This window comes from Pelmatolapia mariae, linkage group LG23 (genome assembly GCF_036321145.2).
Source record: "Pelmatolapia mariae isolate MD_Pm_ZW linkage group LG23, Pm_UMD_F_2, whole genome shotgun sequence".
NCBI classification, from domain to species: domain Eukaryota; kingdom Metazoa; phylum Chordata; class Actinopteri; order Cichliformes; family Cichlidae; genus Pelmatolapia; species Pelmatolapia mariae.
In genome coordinates, this window is record NC_086246.1 from 50411075 (window position 1) to 50432473 (window position 21399).

Genomic DNA, 21399 nt, shown 5'->3' on the forward strand with positions numbered 1-21399 from the left:
TTTTACTTCCTCTGTCTCCTCAGTTAGATTCTGCTCAGCTGTGTTCCTCACCTGTCGCCTGTTCCTTTGTCATCTTGTCTCTGCTGTGTGTCTTCCTAGTGTCCTGTAGTAAGTTCCAAGTTCCTCGTATTCCTCGTATATTTGTATTCCTGGCGTACTTGCATTCCAAGAGTTACCTTGTGAGTTTCAGCAGTAAAGCTGTATTTCCGAGCACTTCCCTACGTTTGGCTCCAAACCTGCCAGTCATGCAGTTTGAGTTACGACAATTTCACAGAGGAAAATTGCTGATCATGTTTTCCTTTCGGGACCGTTTGTTATCTTGGTGTGTTGTCCATGTGGTTGAAGTGTTTAGACTGGGAGCACTGGGAGTACTGGCTGGGACTTCTGTGTTTCCCAGATCCAGAGATACTGGTAGTATTTTCACATGATGGGAGGAAGCTGCGTGATTATATTCGCCCTGTGGTTGTTTTCTTCTGGATTTGTCTTCAGCACTTCCTCCTTGTTTAGTTTAAGTTATGTGATAAATATAAAATATGAGTATTGTTTATGGACTAGCTGGCAGTGCAGGCTCAGGTGACACCAGGTGGATGTCCTGTGGCAGCAGGTAAAAACGAGCTGATGGAGTTTCTTGGGTTAGCAGGACATCGCCACAGATTTGTAGTCATTTCTCTGAGGTGGCTCCTTTGACCATCCTGTTACAAAAAAGCACTCCCAGCTGTCATGTTGCTTTAAGTCATACGATGAAGCACATTTCTTCTGCTCCTGATCCTGGAGCTCAAAATTGTAGAAATCTTTTAAGATGCTGGTTGGATGCATTTGTGGGCGTGCCCTCCTGGAGGCCGGGGAGGGCAGAGCTGAGCATCCTTGTCGGCTTCTTTTCATGGAAAGTTGGTCATCAGCTGAATTACTCTGAGCGAAAAGGAAAAACTGATGCTCATTTGGGCCCTCAGGGTTTTTTAAGGTCCACTGGACCATCACTACCAGTAATGTTGTATACAGATCGTAATCTGCTGACTACTACTTTTTTTAATGCGGTGTGCAGAACGGTTACTAGAGACTTCTGCTTTGGCTGCTGTCCTTAAGCCTTATACACTCATTTTGTATCATATTAAAGGTTAAGAAAATTGTGCATTTTCTCAAACACTGATGCCTCAAATTACAGCAACAAGATGATTTGCAAAGAAGTTTTGGCCAAAAACCTGGCTTATCTTGGTGTGATGTGCAGTATGTTCTTAAAAAAATGAGTAAACAGGACAAGTGGAAGATGAGCCTAAAAAAACCAAATGTACAGCAGATCGCATCCATGATAGTCTAAAAGGCATGCCCTTAAAGTCCTGCACGGATGACACAGGACCTGAGAGATGGAGCTGACCCTTCAGTCGACCCATCTACTGCTCACTGAAGTCTCATCAGAAATGGTCTCAGTGTTAGCGTGGCTGCCAGGAAGCCATTCTTACAGAAGGGAAATGGTCTGAGAGACACCAAAGTGACAAATCCAAATGTGAAATTTCTGGATCAGATCTTCATCAATATGTTCAAGGGAGGTCAGGAGAGAGCCACTCTACTGTACCTCATTTTTAAAATGTATTTTTCTCAGAAAATGGAAAGTAGATGCAACGATTGAATGAAAGGAGTAAATAAAAATGGAAAAACACTTAAGTTGCACATTTGGACCTCAACATTACTGAAGCATTCTCACACTTCAGCATCCTAGTTCAGATTCAGAGCTGTGGCAGGCAGCTGATAAAAATCGTCATGTACCTAAACAGCTTTGCAAAGTGGTATCTTGATGGTGGTTGAGAAGGATGCTAAGTCTTACCTATTTGCTCTCGTCGACAAGATGTTTTCAGCCTGAGACCTGTTGTGGTGAACCCATGCACTGCAAAGGAAAGCAGAAGAGTAACTGAGACGATGCACCCCCATCTGGCCAATTTAAGCTTAATGAAAAAAATAACTACAATAGATTTTTGTGTGTGTGTGTGTGTGTGTGTGTGTGTGTTTTACAAAATCCCAATCTGAAACACAGAGACGTGTTAAAGCTGCACATTGCAAATACTTTTCTTTCCATTCTCTCTGCATGTAGGTTGGATTTCAGGGGAAAAACACAAAGACTGCACGGCCGGTTTGCACAAGCCTTAGTTTTGATTCAGAAAAAGATCTGAAAGTAAAAGAGCAGCAGTGCAGCATTCATCGTTATGCACTGAGGGAAACCACTAGAAGCACATCTAGTTCCTCCCGAACTCGTTTTATCTAAATGCTTTGCATGGAAGCACAAAGCTGCACAATAAGAAGATATAGTAGCAGAAAAACACACACCAGAGACGTCAAACTACATCTCAGCGTATATATATGTGCTGATGGTCAGTGACGAAACTATTGCTCTGTTTTTGTGAGTAACAAAGTTATGTCAGGACAAAGGTTTACTGCCAACAGGTCACTCATTCTGAAGAAAACGCTGTCTGTGGTTGCACTTACACACTGCTGAGCTATCACGCTGCTGCACTGATGTGTCAAACTGTATGTGTGGGCCATTCAGAGTGCGGTTCTTCTCAGCTGAGCAGAATGACACACAGAAAAAAGGGGAAAAAAAAAAAGAAAGAGGAAGCGGGGTTGAGAGACGGCAACTGTTTTGGCTGTCTGCGCTCAGTTTGAGTACGACGTTCCTACAGAACAGTCCAATCTGAAGGATTTAAAACACCTGTTTTTTGGTTTTTTCTGCCTTTAATTCACTCTTTTGGCCAACAGGAGGAATTTACACGCTGTGACTTGTGACCTTCATCCAGCGTAAGTACACTTTGTGTGTTTTTAGGTTTTTTTCTAAACTTTTACAGGCTTCTTTACTGGAACCCAGGTTGTGACTTGGAGGTGGATCAAATGTGAGACGATGTGCAGCGCATTTGTAATACGCTTCAAGCCGTGTCATCTGTGGGAAAGTAGGGAGACTCTTCCACATGATGTGCACTGAGACAGCCGTCCGCAGCGGCTGTCTCAGTGGTGCAAAGGAAATAGTTGCAAGAAATGCCAAGCCCCACGTCTAGCAGCTGCAGCAGACAGCGGTTTGTACCTCCTGTACAGTGTTTTTAGCTCAAATTTACTGCTTTAGTTGTTCGACTTGGTCTTTTCTGTAATGGGCAGTTCCCCTGTGAATCTGAATCTAAGAAAAACCCAGCATGGATCATTACCCTGTACTTTCATTGCGTATGCTTCCTTCTCCTTTTCTGTTTTTGTTTCTCTAAAACAGCTGCGTCTGTTAACTGGTCTAAAGCAAGAGGTTTGTGCAGATTAACAAGCCTGAATGTCAGTATTTGGCATGACTGGACCTTTATTCTCCATCACAGCCCGATGCATCTGTCACGTCCTGTGTCGGGTCTTTGCTGGATTTCTCCCCCCAAGGCCTGAAAGTGCAAAGTGCTTAAATTGGTTCTTGGCTAACTTTTCCGTTAGGGGCTCATCCTTTGAGTTGGGCGTCTTCTGCATGCTTGAATGATTCATAGGTCAGCGTTAAGTGGACCAAGAAAAACAGAAAATGCTACGATGACTGGACTGAAAATGAGGGAAAAAGCATCCACACACAAAAAAGAAAAAGCTTTGAAAGAGCTTCAGAAAGTCTGAACAAGTGTTTCTCGAGATCACTTGAAAAACATGACAAGAAACTTCTGCACGCTTTGGAATCCAAATGCAAAGAAATAAGTGGTGACTGGAGACGTTTGCACTGTGCTGTAGATCCATTTTATGAGTGCATATTGAAATAAAACTGCAAATCTCCCCTCCTCCTTACTTTGTCATTCAATCAGCTTCAAATGAATCTAAAAACAAGAGCTCTACCTCCCCCTGGGAAAGTCTGAGAGCCCACTCCCTCCCCCCTTTTAAAGAAACCATACTGATATGCTTCTTGATGCTGACATGCTCTCTCTTTCCACTGGAGGTAATTCTTAGCTCCGAGCCGCTCGCCCTCTCTCTCTCTCTCTCGCTCGTTTCTTCACTCCCTCCCTCTCTCACCTCCCTCTTCCTCTTGCTGGGTGCCAGAGCTCGAGTGCGAGCGAGCTCCAGTTCCTGCTGGCCTACCCACTGTGCTGCTCCTATGGCGGACTCTCCTCTTAACAACTCCTGGCCATCCTTCTCCAGACTCTGGATGAAGAGATGGTCCTTCAAGAGAGGTAACCTGGTTTTACACTGACTTCATGTTTCAGCCATCGTGGGTATGTTGGGTGGATGGGGGGAGGTCACCCAGCATGGGCTGCAAACTGGATGTGACCCAGAGATGTGTGTTATACCTGCTGGCTACTGCTGCTGACTATTTTAATGTTCTCCTGGCTTCCTTTGGCCATTTTCACACCGTTGTTGTTCACCGGTTTGACCTGGTTGGGGTTTGTGGTCGGTGACAGTTAGTGCAGCAGATGAGACGTTGGTGCAAAGTTCAGTGAGTCATTTCTCACTCTGTGCAGTGTCACTATGCACCTTTCAAATTTGAGCATAAATCTCCTATTACTGAATTTTTGTGTCCAGCGGTGGTGCTGCACCGTGCGTGGACAGTTCAGGGTGTGAGTGAAGCTTTGAGTGGGACTTGGTGTGGCACTGCTCTGGTTTTGTTGCCTGCTATCCTTTTAGAGAAAGCATGACTAACAGGTGGAGCTTCGTCGACAGCTAGTTTCCTGCTTTCTGCGCTTTCGTGGTTTTAATGTAATGTTTAGCACACACGAGCAGCGTGGAACGTTTCCATTTTGCTTTCGTCCAAAGTACCTGGGCCGCTCAGCTCTGTGAAAACAGCAGTCGGGCGCATTTGTGATCAAAGAGGCTCTGCAGCCTGACAGTTGTTTTTTGATGTTTGCTTCAACCTCAGATCTAACAGCTTCTGTGTTCTGCCTTCACCTCCAGCCCGTCACGCAAACACAGAGACACACAAGCCCACACTTTGTGTGATTCAAGCACTGGTGACAGATACTAAATGGTCACCACAACCTTAATGTGAGCTCTGTGTCTCAGAGGTAAACCAGACAGGAGCTGTAAGTTTTATTAAATGAGTTTTCAGCTTAGTTTTATTTCCTGTGGTTTGTGTCACTGGGTGATGATGTATCGCCACACTGGTGATGTGTAAGAAAACATCAAGATCACAAAATCAACTGACATAATCACATGAGTTCCTCTTGTGATTAGCTTTGCAGACAAACGAACGACAAACTTTGTGGCAAACACGTGCGATCGTTTCCTCCTCGTCACACCGGCTGCAGCGGTGATGCACAGCTTCTGGTTTCTTTTTCCTTTTAATTAGCGGTTGCATTCATTCAGCAGCTCAGCGCAGTTCATTTGACTTAACTCACCATTAGAGCAGCTGAATAATAAACACCTCTTTAGAGATGGAGAGAAAATGTGTGTGCTGCTTAGAAAGTAAAACGAGGCTCGATGCTGAGTAAATCACAGATGTAAAACTTTAAAGCCGTTCATGTTGTTGGTGTTGTTTATTACAACCGCTAGTTTTAGTACGTGGAGCCGGACTGCGAAGAAAACAGCTGACAGCGACAAACACGCAAACGCGCTCACCTGAGGACGCACACGGACGTTTATCTTTGTGTCATGTCGGGGGAGATATGAGAGGCCGACCATAAAAGGCCACAGTGGCGCTGCAAGGCAGCATTAAGCACCCGCTGCAGCGTCTGTACTGGGACGCAAACAAATTCTCCTTCCAGTGAGGACACTGCCAACGCTGCAGCCTCAGCCTGTGATTTAGTAATATAGAAAACTGGATCTACAGCGCGTCTGTCTGTCTGTTTATATGACAGCATCCCTGGCTGTGCCGCTGAAGCCGGGAGTGGATGCTGCTGGTTTACAGCAGGACACGATGTCTGCGTTTCATCATAGCGTTCACCCGCTGCCGAGGTCTCTTACTCAAAAGTGATTCTGAGAGAGGGAAAAACAGACATCAAGTTAGTGGAGTGCTCTTTGTGTGTGTGTGTGTGTGTGTGTGTGTGTGTGTGTGTGTGTGTGTGTGTGTGTGTGTGTGTCGCGCTGATGGTTAACGGTAATTTAGAAGGGTTTGTTTTTTTTCTGAGTCTAACTGAGCTCAAGATGTCTTTTGGAAGACGCATCAAATCAACACAACACTAAAGAGGAGACACGTATGATGATAAATAGAAATGAATAAAACTTTTCATTGCAAACAACCCTTCAGCAGCGCACAGTAACCATGATATAACTCAAGTAGGAATAGAAAAAATAAAATAATAATAATTTTATTTACAGGCACCGTTCTTATAAGCAATCAAAGACCAAAATCATGCATGCAGTTAGAGTGATGCGTAAAATAATAGTTGGTAAACATAATAAAAAGTCAACAATAACAAAATAGGCAAGCTTCGTGTCTTTTATTTATATTTATATATATATATATATATATATATACATATATCTATAAAATTTAGTTTTTGGATTGTTTTGCAGAAATTAAACTTCAGATCAGCTGATGCATCCCAGATGTCTGGAGCTGCTTGGTTCCTCTCGGATTCTCTGCGTGGTAGTGTACCGCCCTCCAAAACGTATTAAGGATTTTATCAGCGAATTCACTGACCTTCTAGGATCTATCCTAATGCTTAATGATCGTGTTCTTATTTGTGGTGATTTTAATATTCATTTATGTTGTGAGGCTGACCACCTCGCTAAGGATTTTTTATCCCTCATTGACTCATTTAATATTACTCAGTGGGTTAGACAACCAACTCACACTAAAGGGCATATGCTGGATTTGGTTCTGTCGTACGGCCTGGATATTTCCATCACTGACATTAAAGATGCTGGGATTTCGGACCATTTCCCAGTTATGTTTAACGTCCAGTCATGTAACTTGGAACTGAACTTTGAGGGCCCACAGTGCCTAACACGCCTGATTAATTCGGAGTCTGTTGCCCTCTTCTCTGAGGCCTTTACTAACACTGTTTGCTATGATGACTTTAGTAATGCTTCCCTCTCGGTTGATGGTTTAGTTAACTTTATTACCTCTACATGCTCCTCCATCTTGGACACTGTAGCCCCAGTAAAGACCAAACGCCGTAAAATCTCTTGTCAACCCTGGTTAAATGAATCTACCATTGCCCTCAGACGTGATTGTCGCCGAGCTGAGAGGAAATGGAAGAAAGATCAACTCCAGGTGTCTTTAGACATCCTGTACATGAGCCGGTCCAAATATCAGAAGGCCGCTAAAATGGCTAAAATGTCTTTCTTGTCAAACATTATTGCAACTAACAGTCATAACCCTCGAGTTCTATTTAAAATTTTTAACTCAGTGGTTAATCCCTGCCCTGACGTCTTGATAGATGCCTCCCCGGCCCTTTGTGAGAAATTCTTAAACTATTTTGTAGATAAAATTTCACTGTTAAGGGCCTCACACCCCCTGATTGTAAATCATGCCCCAATCTCAGTATGTTCAGCTGCCTTCCATCGGTTTGAACTGGCATCACTCACGACGTTAAAAGAATTAATTAATACCCAGAAAAATTCTAACTCTTTGCTTGACACCATCCCTTCGCGCATAATTAAGGAGGCGTTCGATACTATTGGGCCCTGTATCCTATTTTTAATGAAGTTATCATTGTCATCTGGCTGTGTTCCGACTGCCTTTAAACATGCAGTCGTGCAACCAGTTATAAAGAAAGCTAGCCTTGATCATAATACGCTAGCGAACTACAGACCGATTTCTAAACTTCCTTTTTTGTCAAAAATCCTAGAGAAATTAGTGCTTCAACAACTTCAGACTTACCTAGAGAGAAATGGTCTATATGAAAAATTTCAGTCTGGATTCAGACAGCGTCATAGTACTGAAACTGCTTTATTAAGGGTTTTCAATGACCTTCTCCTAATTACTGACACGGGGTGTCCCGCAATCTTAGTCTTACTGGATTTGACGTCAGCATTTGACGCTGTTGACCATGATATTCTTTTGACAAGGCTTGAACAAGTAGTTGGCCTAAAAGGAACTGTCCTTACATGGTTTAAATCCTATTTCTTTAATAGGTCATTCTCAGTCATGATAGGAAAATATTCTTCCACACCTGCTCTCCTTCGTTGTGGTGTCCCCCAGGGCTCGGTGTTGGGTCCTATGTTGTTTTCCTTGTATTTGTTGCCTTTGAGTTCCATATTTGCTAAACATAATGTCTCTTTTCATTGTTATGCTGACGACATTCAAATTTATCTTCATCTGACAGGACTTGCGTCCTCCCCATTACATCTTCTGCTTGATTGTTTAAGGGATGTTAAGGAATGGCTATCACAAAATTTTCTTACATTAAATGAGAAGAAGACAGAAATTATTGTCTTTGACCGAGATACATCTCCAGGACGGCTGAATGACATATTTGGTCCTGCTGCTAGTCATCTTACTGATGCTGTTAGGAACCTTGGAGTCATTATGGATAGCTCATTTAAACTAGATAAACAGGTATCTAGTGTGGTTAAATCCAGCTTTCATCAATTACGTTTAATTTCCAAGGCTAAATCTTATATTCCCTACAAGGATTTGGAGAAACTTATTCATGCCTTCATTACTACAAGGCTAGATTACTGTAACTCCTTGTATATGGGCCTACAACTCTCCCTTCTTCAACGACTGCAGCTAGTTCAAAATGCCGCAGCTCGCCTTTTGACTGGCTCAAAAAAGTACGACTCTATTACCCCTGTTTTGGCAAACTTACACTGGCTTCCTATTAAATTTAGAATTGATTTTAAAGTTTTATTGTTTACTTACAAAATACTAAATAATATGGCACCTGATTACCTAGCTGATCTTCTCTGCCCGTATAGCCCCATAAGAGCACTAAGATCATCAGACCAACTGCTCTTAGTGCAACCTAGGTCTCGCCTGAAAACCAGAGGTGATCGTGCCTTCGCCGTTGCAGCACCTAGGTTATGGAATACACTTCCTTTCCATATACGCGCATCGGACTCTATTCAGTCTTTTAAATCACGTTTAAAAACATATATGTTCGATATTGTATTTAAGGTCAATTAGGGCAATTTGTATCCGGATTGCATTGGATTATGTAACCATTTTATTATATTTTCATATTTATAATTTTATTATATATTGATTTCATTTGTACTATGATCTTATGGAAAGCACTTTGGAGTACTTCGGTCTTTGAAATGTGCTATATAAATAAACTTTGATTTGATTTTTTTGATTTGTAACTGGTGAATGGAGTGGTTCTGCTCTACCCGAGTGCACTAACAGGCCTCATTCATCCATTCACACCCATTCATTCATACAGGCACAGTTTTCTATGCTTTAGTGTTTTTATCTAACGTTCACGCAACCGATGGATCAATTTGAGGTTAGTATCCTGGATATTTGGCATGCAGACTGCAGCAGCAGGGATCAAACTACCAACCTTTAGCAGATTATTAGATGACCTGTTGTCAGCAGTGACCATCTGCGTGATCATTTTCAGCGTTTTAGTTAAAGTTAGAGGATAAAGCATCTAAAATCGAGTTGTGTAATGTTTGTCTTTCAGGTTTTAAGCTTCCGTCATTTAAGTTGATCAATTTTTTTTTTAATATTAATATTTGTGCAAAGAGACTCGCTGGTGCAATCAGCAGCTAAGAAGCCGGACATCTTCTACAGGATCTGGCAAGTATTCAGACTGAAATTTATCTCTTAGACAGAAAAGCAACAATTGCTGTTCATGATGGTTTTCTGCTCTTGGATATATGATGTTTGGGTGTTTTATTTCTACACCAGAAGTGACTGGACTTGTATGACCATCTGAACGAAGTACAAACACACATCAGCTGCATCTCACCCTGTATTAGCACTGAAAAACATACTGATTGGCCCTGATGTGCCACAGTAAGACGAGATTTTGAGCCCATTTTGTGATAAGAGAGAGGCCCACAGAGAGTGGGCTGAGCAGCAAAACAGCAGGAGATACTCCCACACTGAGCTGAAATCAAACATAAAATAGGCAAAAAACATGTCAATAAAATCTCTGTCTTAACTTTTTTGGTTTTAGAGGCTCTGGTAAAATCCTCCAGAGCGCTCTCTGCTCAACTCGTGCTCAAACTCAGGAGGCTACATGCACTAAAGTCATCGTGGCTGGACGGGCTGCCGGAGCATAGCACAGAGAAAGTTGGAGCACAGCTGTAGCACCGAGCTGTTTGTTGCCATGTCTTTGAAGTAAAATATTTACTTATCACTGCATTATTGAGGGGAAATTCCAGTGTTTATATCTACACCTTCTTTTTAACTACATACATCATATCCTCTTTTTTCCTTCCTACTGAGTTTACACACATATTACACATGTATCATTGGAAAAAGCCCATTTTTACATTGAATGAGGAAAACAGAATAAATGTGCATCGTGTGGGTGGAGCCCCACCAGTGGACGTGACGCCGTGAAACTCTGACATGTTTGCTCTTATCGTGTATCAGTAATAAAATGACACACTTTTAGCTCCAGAATAAGATCCAGAAATTCCACGTTTGCCTCTTCTCTGTCTGTTCCCTTCACGTCACATGAGCGCACTGGTATATGATTTATTGCAGGCAAGCCGCTTCTGGGGCTGCTGAAAGCTCAGCAAGGGAATAATCGCCAGCCTTCCAGAAATGACATGGAGACTAATGTTGGCTCACTGAGCAGTTGCCAGTGGTGACGGCGGTTTGTGGCATCATGTGAATCGAGGAATCTGTTTATGCAATGGAAATGTAAAGGAGCTTTCAGCGAGGGGCTGGAGCAGGGCTGCCAACGGGGCCTTTCTTCCATTATTCACTGCAACTGTTCAAATGCATTCCACAGGTGTTATACAGCTGACGACGTCTGCCTTTTCTCCTCGTGTCGGTTGTAAATTTGTATTTATCGAGACTAATAAATGCCAAATGATTTCTTTTTAGCATCAGAGAGCAAGCCCTGCAGTCAGCCCTGTGAGCCTCCCAGTGCTCATCTCAGTGTCCAGCCTACCAGTGCAAAAGGATCTTCCTCCTCATTATCTCCTGCTTCTATCACTGAGGATGTCTCCTTTGGTTGGACCAGTGATGACCAGGTGAAGCTGAACACTCCTTTTTGAGCGTTACTATTATTTTAGGTTCTCAACAAATGCAATGAAATTTACCAAAATAATAGTGATCCGAGGTCCGTTATGGACAAATAAATTCTTCCCTTTTGTCTGACTTTACCTTTAGCAGCAAAGGCCGGTCAGCTTCAGCTTTAACTCGTTCAAAGAATATCTAAACGCTAACATTTTATACACCAGGCTCCCAAAGTGTGTTAGGACTTCTATTCACGTCTGCTGTGTTTGTCTTGTTGTCTTCGGGTGCCTTTGCGCTCTGTTCAGGATGCGTGTTCGGTGGTGAGCGACTATGACTGCCCCTGCATCGAGGAGAGCAGCAGTGTGGAGGACTTGCAGAGCATCAGCCCCTCTCTCAGGGACTCTGAGTACTTAAAAGATCTGCAGGGAGGTACGCCGACCTCACAGACAACTGCATCCACAGTGACCGCAGCCCCGGAGAGCGTCGACCTCCAGGAGCCTCTAAACACAAACAGTCCAGCCCTAAACAGACCTGCACACTCTTTTCTGACCACGCACTCCCCACAGTTAAATGCACCGTTCCCGTCCTACGAACAGCCTGCAGAGGAACTTCCTCACAACCTTGTGGTCACTCAGCTCAGTCCTAAGTTGTTACCAGGTGGGTTCACTGATTGCGAGGACTCTCTCTGGGGAGGCTCTGCAGTAGGGCGGAGCTCGCCAAATAATTTGAACGGATTGTCGGGATCAATGGAAACGGCATCGACAGCAGCGATGGAGGGAGCAAAGGACCAGTCCTCAATGGATTTTGATGGAGAGCCAGACCTGGACAGCTTTCCTATTCTAATCAGATCCATGTCTACATCTCGGAGGCACAGCTGGGGTGTCCCTCTGTCCCCCATCAACCTGGGGAGGAGGTAAGACAGAGAGCCGGATACGCAGAAACATTTCAGAGGAAGTGTCTCTTGTTACAGTCCAAATCTATTTGACTCATAAGTCATATAATAACGTTTCTACATAGGAAGAGAAACATCTTGATTCAGTATTACTCAGCACGGCTGTCACGCTCAAAAACAAAAACACTAGTCTGCCTGTGTTATTTAAGTAAGCTGAACATTTCCTGTGGTTGGTCTTTTACAGCTTTTTAAATAATGACGGTGAAGCTTCTTTGAGCTGTGAAAATGAAACATGCACAAAAATACTGACAAAACAGAAAATATACACAAGTCATAGACACTCTCTGTCTCCCACATATATGTGTGTATATATATATACACATGCTTGTATATGTAAATCTATTTGCTTTGTGTTTGTTTGCCGTGCTGCCAGACTCAGTCTCGACACCAAGGCCATAGACAGTGACGGAGAGAGAGATGATGATGACGAGGAGCGACATAGTCTTTTCCAGTCCACCTACAGCTGCTCACCGTGTCCTGAGGAGGACTCCGGCAGTCCCGATGGCTTCAGCCTGAGGGTAAGCTGCCCAATAATCAGGGGCACTATGGTGGTAATAACTCAAAAGTGGCATCGAGGAACTAAACTTTTATTGTTAAAGTAATCTCACAACAAACCAAAAGCAACAATGTCATTTAGTTCCCTCTGAAGACAGACGTCACAGACACGCAGCTCTGTGCTGAACTCGAGCTCAGCGATTTCCTCAAACTGCAGGATGCTGTTCATTTTTCAGAACATTACTCAAGCAGGTGCATTTCTGTGGCATTGCAATGAATGAACACGTCAACCAATGAGCTTCTAATAGTGTTTGGAAAAGACTGGAAGTCACAGAGGACTTTTGGTCTGGGATATATGGACGATAGGAAAACTGTAGGTGACCACAGCTTGGATACTTGATACTAAACAACAAATTAACTAAACCACAAAGAACTTTCTGACCACATTGACCAAAATAACTGAATGTAAATTGCAGTCTGCATAAAAAATCTATCGTATACAGTAAGTGTGTGTGTGCTGTTTGTTGAGGAGTGGATACACGTGCATTTCTTCCTCTTCTTTCAGGACCACGGTGAGCCCGGCAGGCAGCTATACTCCCGCTCAGAGATCCTTGCTACAGACGATTGCTCCCGTGCTGCACACATTTCTCGTGTTGTACAGACATCCAAACAGGCTGCCAGGGCAGCAGGAGGTGGGGCCGGCTGCTTTAACGCCTGTAGAACAAATTTAAGTTTAGGTTTTGTCATCTGAAGGCATCTTTTCTCATAACTGATCAGTTGATCTTTTTCACCTGTAGCTGAGGAATTTGACCCAGAAGAAAACCTGCATTCTACTGAAGGACAGACGCATATGTGAGTACACGTCATTTACATCTGCAGTCTGAGCAGCAAAATAGCTGCTCGTTCTCACGGTGTTCGAGAAGGTGTTTCTGTCGAGTGCAAGTTTGTTTAAAAGAAGGAAAGGAAGTGGTTTGATTTATAGGAGCAAACACATCTTCTAAACTATGTTGAATTGTATTATTGCAGTTTTTAAATCCTTTAGTGCAGCAGTGCAAATCCTGCTCTGTAGCTTTAAATGGTGTGCTGCAGCTCGCTCACTCCCACATAACAGAGGGGCTTTCCCGTTTCTCTGCTGACATTTCTGCTCCATGTCATATGTCAGCAACCTCCTCCTCCCACAGTTCCCTCTCCCAGCTCCTTAGATGGCCCCTTTGTGTCTGTGTGTGTGTGAGGGGGAGGGTTATTTTATATGTACCCGGGCGGTGTGTGGACACAGCACACGGGGGAGGATTCTTCAAAATCAGTCTGACACCCAGCTCCTAGAATTGTTCTCCTCTCCTCCACTTAGTCTCAGTGTCTTGTTTGTCTCAGGGTGATGGTACAGAAAGTTCTGCAGGAGCTAAAGAAGTACCACGGGTAAGTAAACAGGAGAGGGAGGTCTGCGTGCTTTCACTGCTGTTGTAGCGGCGTCCCAGTCTATAAAGCACCAGCAGAGCCAGACTGTAGAGCGTGCGTGTGCACACACTGCACTGTAAGTGCAAGCATGTTTTTGCCATGTTTTGCATGTTGACATTGTGCAGTGACACCGCTGTTATCACTGGGAAAACACTCACTGAGTCTAAACCACACTCTTTGTTTTTGTACAGTTTAAAAACTCGAGCCATGACAAACATGTTTCTCACATTTGGGAGATTTTTGAATCAAGCCTTTCGTTGTCATTGTTGTCATTGACAGAGAGAAGCAGAGAAACAGCAGATCAGACACCAAAGATTCAGGAAGTGTCACTTGGTACGAGTTCCTCTCTAACGAGTAAGTACGGCCCTCATCGTTGTTCCCCTGTGACTGAAGCTGATCGTTTCACATTTGGGAATGTTTGTGATAAAATGACTACAGGCACAGCGAGTCCTGAGAGGTGTTTTATTAGCCGTCGGTGACGGGATACAAAACTGAAAGCAGTGAAAGACAAAGTGCTGATACAGTGCAGGCTGCTCTTGGTTCTGCAATAATGTGGTTTGTTTTTATGGAAACCATCAGAAAAACTGTTACTAATCAACAATGTCCCCTGTTTGCCAGAATGAATTTCTTATGTGTGCTTCAGGGGAAAATTTTACGGGTTTTTATTCCCTTACTATGTAAAGCACCCTGAGATGACCTGATGCTGCACAAAAAAGTCAACTGAAACTCAACAAAGAGCGTAATGCTTTTAATGCCAGGGATAGCAGTGGATCATCTGCTTCCATCTCACCCTCTAAAGGACCAGCTGAAAGCAGAAGAAAAAGACGCCACAGAGATGTTGTGGTGTCTTTACATTAGCTTGTAGTTTATACTTTACTCTCTTGCTCATCTACCAGGAATGAAGAAGAGGAGGATCGTATAGAGAAGGTGGAAAGGGGCACAAAAGTAAAAAGGACTCTGAGCTCTCTCAGGAACAGGATGACCGGCTCCTTCAATAAAGATAAGGTAATCCTGTGAAGCCCCTACGACTTTACGGCGGAATATAAATGTACCTTTTGCACTGAAGTGCGTGGCACGTTTGGCCTAATGATTGCATTTTAAAGCAGATTGCAATCGCTATCCTAATTGTATGTCCTGCCTCAGCCATGAGATGTCATGTTTATTATGTCTGAAGAACACAACATGTGCATAAAAAAAACAATCTGCCTCTTTCCTTGTTACTCTGCAGGGTAAGAACCGCGAAAAAGAGCTTCAGAAAGAGAAGGTGAAGGACAAGGACAGGGAGCCCAAAGAGAAAATGTGTGGCATTCACAGCAATGGGCATCATTTGGTGCCAGGTTCCTTCTCCAGTTGTGCCACGTGCTCATTGTGCAGCAAGGCGCTGCAGAAAAAGCATGGCCTGCAGTGCACGAGTGAGTAACACCACAGCCACAGGTGTACACGCACCCACGCTTGTTCCCAGTCGGACACATATGTGCACAGGTGCTGCGCTCATGCACAAGCTCGCATCTATTTATACTGCATGCACACTCACTCGCCCACTTAGTGGCGCACTCATGCACACAGGTAAACAAACCACATGCACATACAACATGAAGAGCTTGTGTTCAGCCTCTTTACACTGACATCTTTGTCAAAGCACATAAATGTGAATCAGACAGCAGCTTTTCACCACCCGTCACAGTGACTGTGGCTCCTCTTTGGGATTGTTTTTGCCGGGAAGACATTTTGCTGAAAATAAGGCGTTCCCTTCCCTTGTTAGATGTTAAGATGACACAGCCTGCCCTTTTTCCGCCTCATCATTACTTTACCTCATCAGGTCACACACCTCTGTGAACTTGTTTGGACAAATTCTTGCAGATGTTTCTGTGAAGCTGCAGCTCACCTTAGATTTGTTTTTCTAGTTTGCAACATATTTCAGATTTCTGCTGTCTTGTATGTGTTGGATGAGCTTGAAGTGAAAAAGCTGAGCCTCGCTTTGTCTCAAGGTAACCACAGCTTCATGAATCCATTGGTCTGTTACTCTTAAGCCAAGCAAGGGCAGCGTACAGGCTATAGTCAGAATAATGTTATCGAATGTGTCTTTGCACATTTGGAAGATTATATATAACTGTAACAGTTCTGATGAACTACTTGTACCGTGCATGGAAGACGTTTCCCAGTGAAACTCTTTAATAATGGCAGTCGTGTTGGTGGACGTAGACAAGAGTTAAGAACCTTCAGTCTGTATTATTCACAGCCCAAATACCACTTAAGCATCTCGTGCTGATCTGACCATAACGTGTCTGACAAGTTATGTTGAAGTGAACTTTACTCAAGTAAAACTAGTTTGCATGTCAAATGTTAAGTTTCATGTCAGTAAAATGATAAAAAGTCTCTTCTCTTGATAAAGACGATGGCAGCACAGGTTTCAAAACTGCATCTGACCAAACCACAATGCACAGCGCCGCGTTTGGAGAAAATCAAACACAGCATACCAGCACAACAACCTCACACCAACTGTTGGGCACGGTGGTGGGCGGGGCAATGCTTTCAGCTCGTTTTGCAGCCCCGGGACTGGACACCTTGCACTCACTGAGTCCACTGTGAACTTCTTAGTATACAAAAGTATTCTAGAGGCAAATGTGAGACTGTCTGTCTGACCAAAACTGGGTCACGCAATAGGACAATGATCCCAAGCACAGCAGCAAATGTTACAGCAGAATGACTGAAAAAGAAAAGAATCGAGGTGTTTCGATGGCACGGTCAAGTCAGGTCAGTTACATTTAATTCAGTTTAACTTATACAGCACCAAATCACAACAACAGCCTCAGGGCTCTTTATACTGGAAGGCGAAGACCCTACAATAATACAGATGACCCCTTTGAGCAAGCACTTGGCGACAGTGGGAAGGAAGAACTCCATTTAAACAGGAAGAAACCTCATTCAGGACTCTAGGAGGGGCAGTGACAGAAATGCTGTGGGCGGACCTTAAGAGCATAAACAAATGCCCACAAACCTCAATGAACTGAAGCAATGCTGTAAACGCTCGATGGCCCAGCAGTCATTCACACACACATTCATACAAGCACTTTAGCCTCTTTAGCCAACATTCACACTCGGGTTCAACATCCAAGGATACTTTAGCATGCAGACCGGAGCAGCCAGAGATTGAACCACCAACCTTACCATTAGTGGATGACCTGCTCTACCTGAGCTGCAGGGTGCGCTCGGATTCCTCCACAGTAATGAGACAGACTGATAAAGTCATACTTTTTCATTCCTACTATAGGTGGTCCTGCGAAAACTTTATTTTTCTCACAACTGTGTTTAAAGTGATGCAGTTAAACTGGATGGTTCTAGACACACTCTCAGTATTGATGTTACATTTATGTTTATACAGGTTTGTTAAAGTGACAGTTTTAAACTCCTACTGGGTATTTCCTTTCCATCACCGTGACTGATGCTGGCAGTGTGGACTTTTGTCACACGTGTTGACATTATTGTAATCCAGAGGCCGTCTTCTCATAAGCCATGTGGTCTGGCTGTTGAGAATTTCACATCAACAAATAAAGTTTCCAGTAACAAGGAAACAGAAGTGTTCTCAATATCATCACCATTTCTCTTTCCTTTCACTAGCAGATGTGGATGGGAGCACTGGGGGGCATTTAGTCATTCTGTGCTATTGCTTCATTATTTCATGACTATAACCCAATATTTCCTTGCTCCCTCTATTCTGTGGCAGACAAAGGCAATAATATGTCCAGGATATTTATACACCGTGCAGTCTGGCGGTCAGGATGTAATATATGGTTGTTTCTTATTGTTTGCTTATTAAACAGAGCTGCTCTGGTATCCTTCAGCGAGGCTCGGTGCGCCACACATTCAGTGTCTTCCTCTTTGGACTGCCTCTTTTTTGACATCAGCAGAAAACAATAAGACATCTTCATCTTTCAGCTTAAGGGTGGATCATCTGCTTCCATCTCACCCTGTCCCTAGCATCATCACAACGACCCTCTACATATCACTACATCCATGAATCCCCTCTTTTGTCCTCCTTCCTTTTCTTCCTCCCTTCAACATCCTTTGCCCAGCATATCCACACCTAATCTTGTACATCCTGGTCACTCCCAGTGAAAATCTGAGCATCTTCAACCATACACTGTCATCTTGTAAACCTTCTCTTTCATTTTGCTGCTATCCTTCTGCCGCAAATCATCCCTAATACTCGCGGATGAAGCAGGCTCTCATCCACCTGCTCCCCGCTCTCACTACAGATCACATTGTTGCCTGTAAATATCATAGTCCACAGAGCCTCCATCACTGTGTCAAAGAAGGAAGGGTCTTAGCAGATTCCTGGTGTAATCCTATCCCCACCTTGAACCTGCCTGTAAACCTGCTGTACACCCTGCACCACCCTCACATCCTTCCTCACGCAGTACCACAGTTCCTCTCTTGCTTTCATAGATGCACAGAAACCACAGTGCAGTTCTTTTTGACTTTCTCTATACTTCTACATCAGCAATCTCAAAGCAAACATATCTGTAGTGCCCTTTCTCGGCATGAGGACACACTGCTGTTCACTTATCGTCACCTCTCAACAACTCTTTCCCATATCTTCACGGTATGACTCATCAGCTGTATCCCTCTATAGCTGCCTCAGCTCTGTACATCACCCCTGTTCCTGAAAATCAGTACCAGTACACTTTGCCTCCGATGCTCAGGCTCTTTCACTCTCCAAGATTGTGTTAAACAATCTGGATAAAATAATAATAATAATAATAATAATAACGATAATAATAATGCATCTGTTACATTTCTCCATCCATCAGTCATCACTGCTGCTGCTGAATGAAGTCACAAACCCTACATGCTCATGTGTTGTTGTTCCGCGGACACAGGCGTGAGAAAACAAGTGAGTGTCCCTTTAATTTGAACTCAGCCCTGTGGGGATTCAGCCTGTGGAATGCGTCGTTTGTATGCCAGAGATTGTTCCCAGTGGAGACACAAACTGGACAAAACCGAGTATGTGGGATACTTGTTGCTACTGATCTCACTGGCCAGTGTGTTTTATTTAACTTACGGACAGACTACATTTCCCTTCGGATGCAGCTGATTCAGGCAAATCCGAGTCTTCTTGGGGCGGTAAGAAGCGGCTACTGAAGCGATGGTCTCAAGCGGGATCAGGTGGATAACTCCCGTTGTTTCCCTCTGTGGACTTTTCAGTCATCCCTGTCGTTAGCTAAGCCAGCTAAAAGCTAATCAAAGCCAACTAGGAGCTTTTTTCTTTTCCCCTCCAGTGTTGAGTCGGTGTGATAATAAGGGCAAGACACATTTACTTTCCCGAGAGTTTAATTTATACTTAGCTGGCCCAAATTAGCTCCCAGATATTCTCAGCGTAGCGCTGGCTACTTATTAGCCACGCAGCGCTTAGCGTGCTAGCTCGCGAACAACCTCTCCTTCTCGAAACACAAGGTTAGCTGAAAGCTTGTGTCTTTGTGGCGTAAACAAACCCACAACGCCACGAAACTCGTCTGTTTGTTGAACTTTAGGTCAACTTTACGTGGGTTTTTCGGTGACTTTGCTCTGCTGCCGGTTGTAGACTTTGGACGAAGCTCAACAGGTGATTGCTAGCGTTAGCTTCCAAGATGACTTGGTGTGCCTGAAGTCTAATTTACTGGCGTTTCCTCTCATGTAACGTGTTTCAAACGGAGCGTGTATTCACATTTACAGCAGTAATGTTAGAGCAGTGTTGACCGAGGCTGTCTCCACCTCGTTTCCACCAGCCTCCTTTATTTGTCTTTGCTCCCTCCTCTTAGCTGACTGAGACCCAGGCAGCTTTTATTCCTTCTTTCTTTTTAAAAAATTATATATTCTTCAGTGTATTAAATGAGATGCTTCCCATTCCTCAGCCGGGCAGGTGATGCCCCTTTGCCAGAGCTTTGTTGGCATCAGGCGATAGGAATGCCCCAGGCTGAGGGGTGACCATTCAGCCTGTCACCTCACTCTTCAGCCTTTCTGTTCTGACTGGGTCACATGGTGCTAATTGTGCTTGGCAGGTCTACCAGTGCATAACAGCCCACTCCACTGACTCTGGGTCTCACCCATCTCTGCCTGTTAGCACACCACTTCTTTATGCATCACTGCCTTTCCTTCAAGCATGCCTGGCTCTCTGAATGTTTGCATTTTACACGATTTGGCTCTCACAGTAGTATTCTCCTCCTGTGGACCATTGTTGTCTACTTTTGTACTGGTAACCTTTGGCCTAATTAATCAGGAAATGGAAAAAAAGCACCATTACCAAGAAAAAGTAGAATGGTATGGACCATTATTTCCAGGAGTGTGAACCAGATTAATCTAATAGTTCAAACCCAAGCAAGGTCAAGTGTACGACAATGAAGGCATGGTTGTTGTGCTAATTTATGTTGTGCATTAGATTATTGGTGGTCTTCTTTTGGTGGAGAACTGCAATCAGCAGAGATGTTTCACTTCACTTTGTAAACCGCTCCGCTTCCCTCCCGTTTCATTAGATGATGTCATTGGGTTGGCCGGCCACTTAGGACTTTGTCCCAAATGTTTTTGTCGCTAGTGTTTTTGGGAATTAAGAGTAACTTCTTCTTTCTTTTTCTTTTTTTTTTTGCATGCATGATTGCACAGGAAGCTTTGTGTTAGAATATTTTTTTTAAAGTGACCTGTTTTCCTCTTTACCTTTAGTGGATCTGTTCAGCTATTTGCGGTAATAAGGTTTTTCTTTGAACTGAAAAGAATGATTGGGGTCACACATGGTTTTCACATGGTTTCAAAACCATAAGTAGCCTACTTATTGAACTTTACCGTCAAGTTAATTTCCTCTCAAATTGTGACACTGCACTGTCCAAGTTATTCTGTGGAAGGGTGATATGTTTAACTTCTATTGTAGCTTGCATGCTCTCTGTGTGCCTGCATGCGTTTTCTCTCGGTTTCCCATCTAGTTGATAGGCATGCATTTAGTTACTGTGGATAACCATATCCATGGTTTAATAGCTGTTTGTGTCAGCTCTGCTGTGGACTGGGGATTTGTCCTCGGAGTACCCCGTGTCACCCTGGGTCAACCGGGAGAGACTCCAACCCCGTGCAAGCCTAGTTAAACAAGCTTTTAAGAGAATTCATACATGGGTGGAACTTATCTGACAGAGAGGACATGCTTGAAAATGCTTTTCATTCACATAAATCGAACGACGTTCACATACAAAGGGTTCTGGTTCTCTAAGTCACGGGAACCAAACGGACTGCCTTAGTGACTTTGAATGCCATGTATGGGATTCTGGTCATAACAGAGCCACTGGATCCACTCACAGCAAGCGTCTATAGTCAGTGTTTTTTGTTTAAGTCGTCATTAGTCTGTAAGTGAATAGTGGATGTGACCTAAAATGAGCTCTTGTGGCCCTTGACACCAATTGCAGTGCTAGCCTCTATGGTTTAAAGCCTATACTTAGAGCTGTGACAGGGTTATTGCTTTCACATGAAT

The 21399-nt window shown here is 43.6% G+C and overlaps 1 protein-coding gene across 1 annotated transcript in view; it reads left to right on the forward strand.

The window, feature by feature from the left end:
* Positions 1-4067: 4067 nt before the first annotated feature.
* arhgef18b (rho/rac guanine nucleotide exchange factor (GEF) 18b) overlaps positions 4068-21399 on the forward strand; it is a 43014-nt gene continuing 25682 nt past the window's right edge. Inside the window, exons 1-9 of the mRNA XM_063466142.1 lie at positions 4068-4157; positions 10877-11025; positions 11317-11924; positions 12337-12481; positions 13024-13150; positions 13256-13310; positions 14193-14267; positions 14810-14918; positions 15142-15325. Of these exons, the coding sequence (XP_063322212.1) occupies positions 4082-4157; positions 10877-11025; positions 11317-11924; positions 12337-12481; positions 13024-13150; positions 13256-13310; positions 14193-14267; positions 14810-14918; positions 15142-15325 (1528 nt within the window). The 5' untranslated portion in view covers positions 4068-4081. The remainder of the gene's footprint in view (positions 4158-10876; positions 11026-11316; positions 11925-12336; positions 12482-13023; positions 13151-13255; positions 13311-14192; positions 14268-14809; positions 14919-15141; positions 15326-21399) is intronic.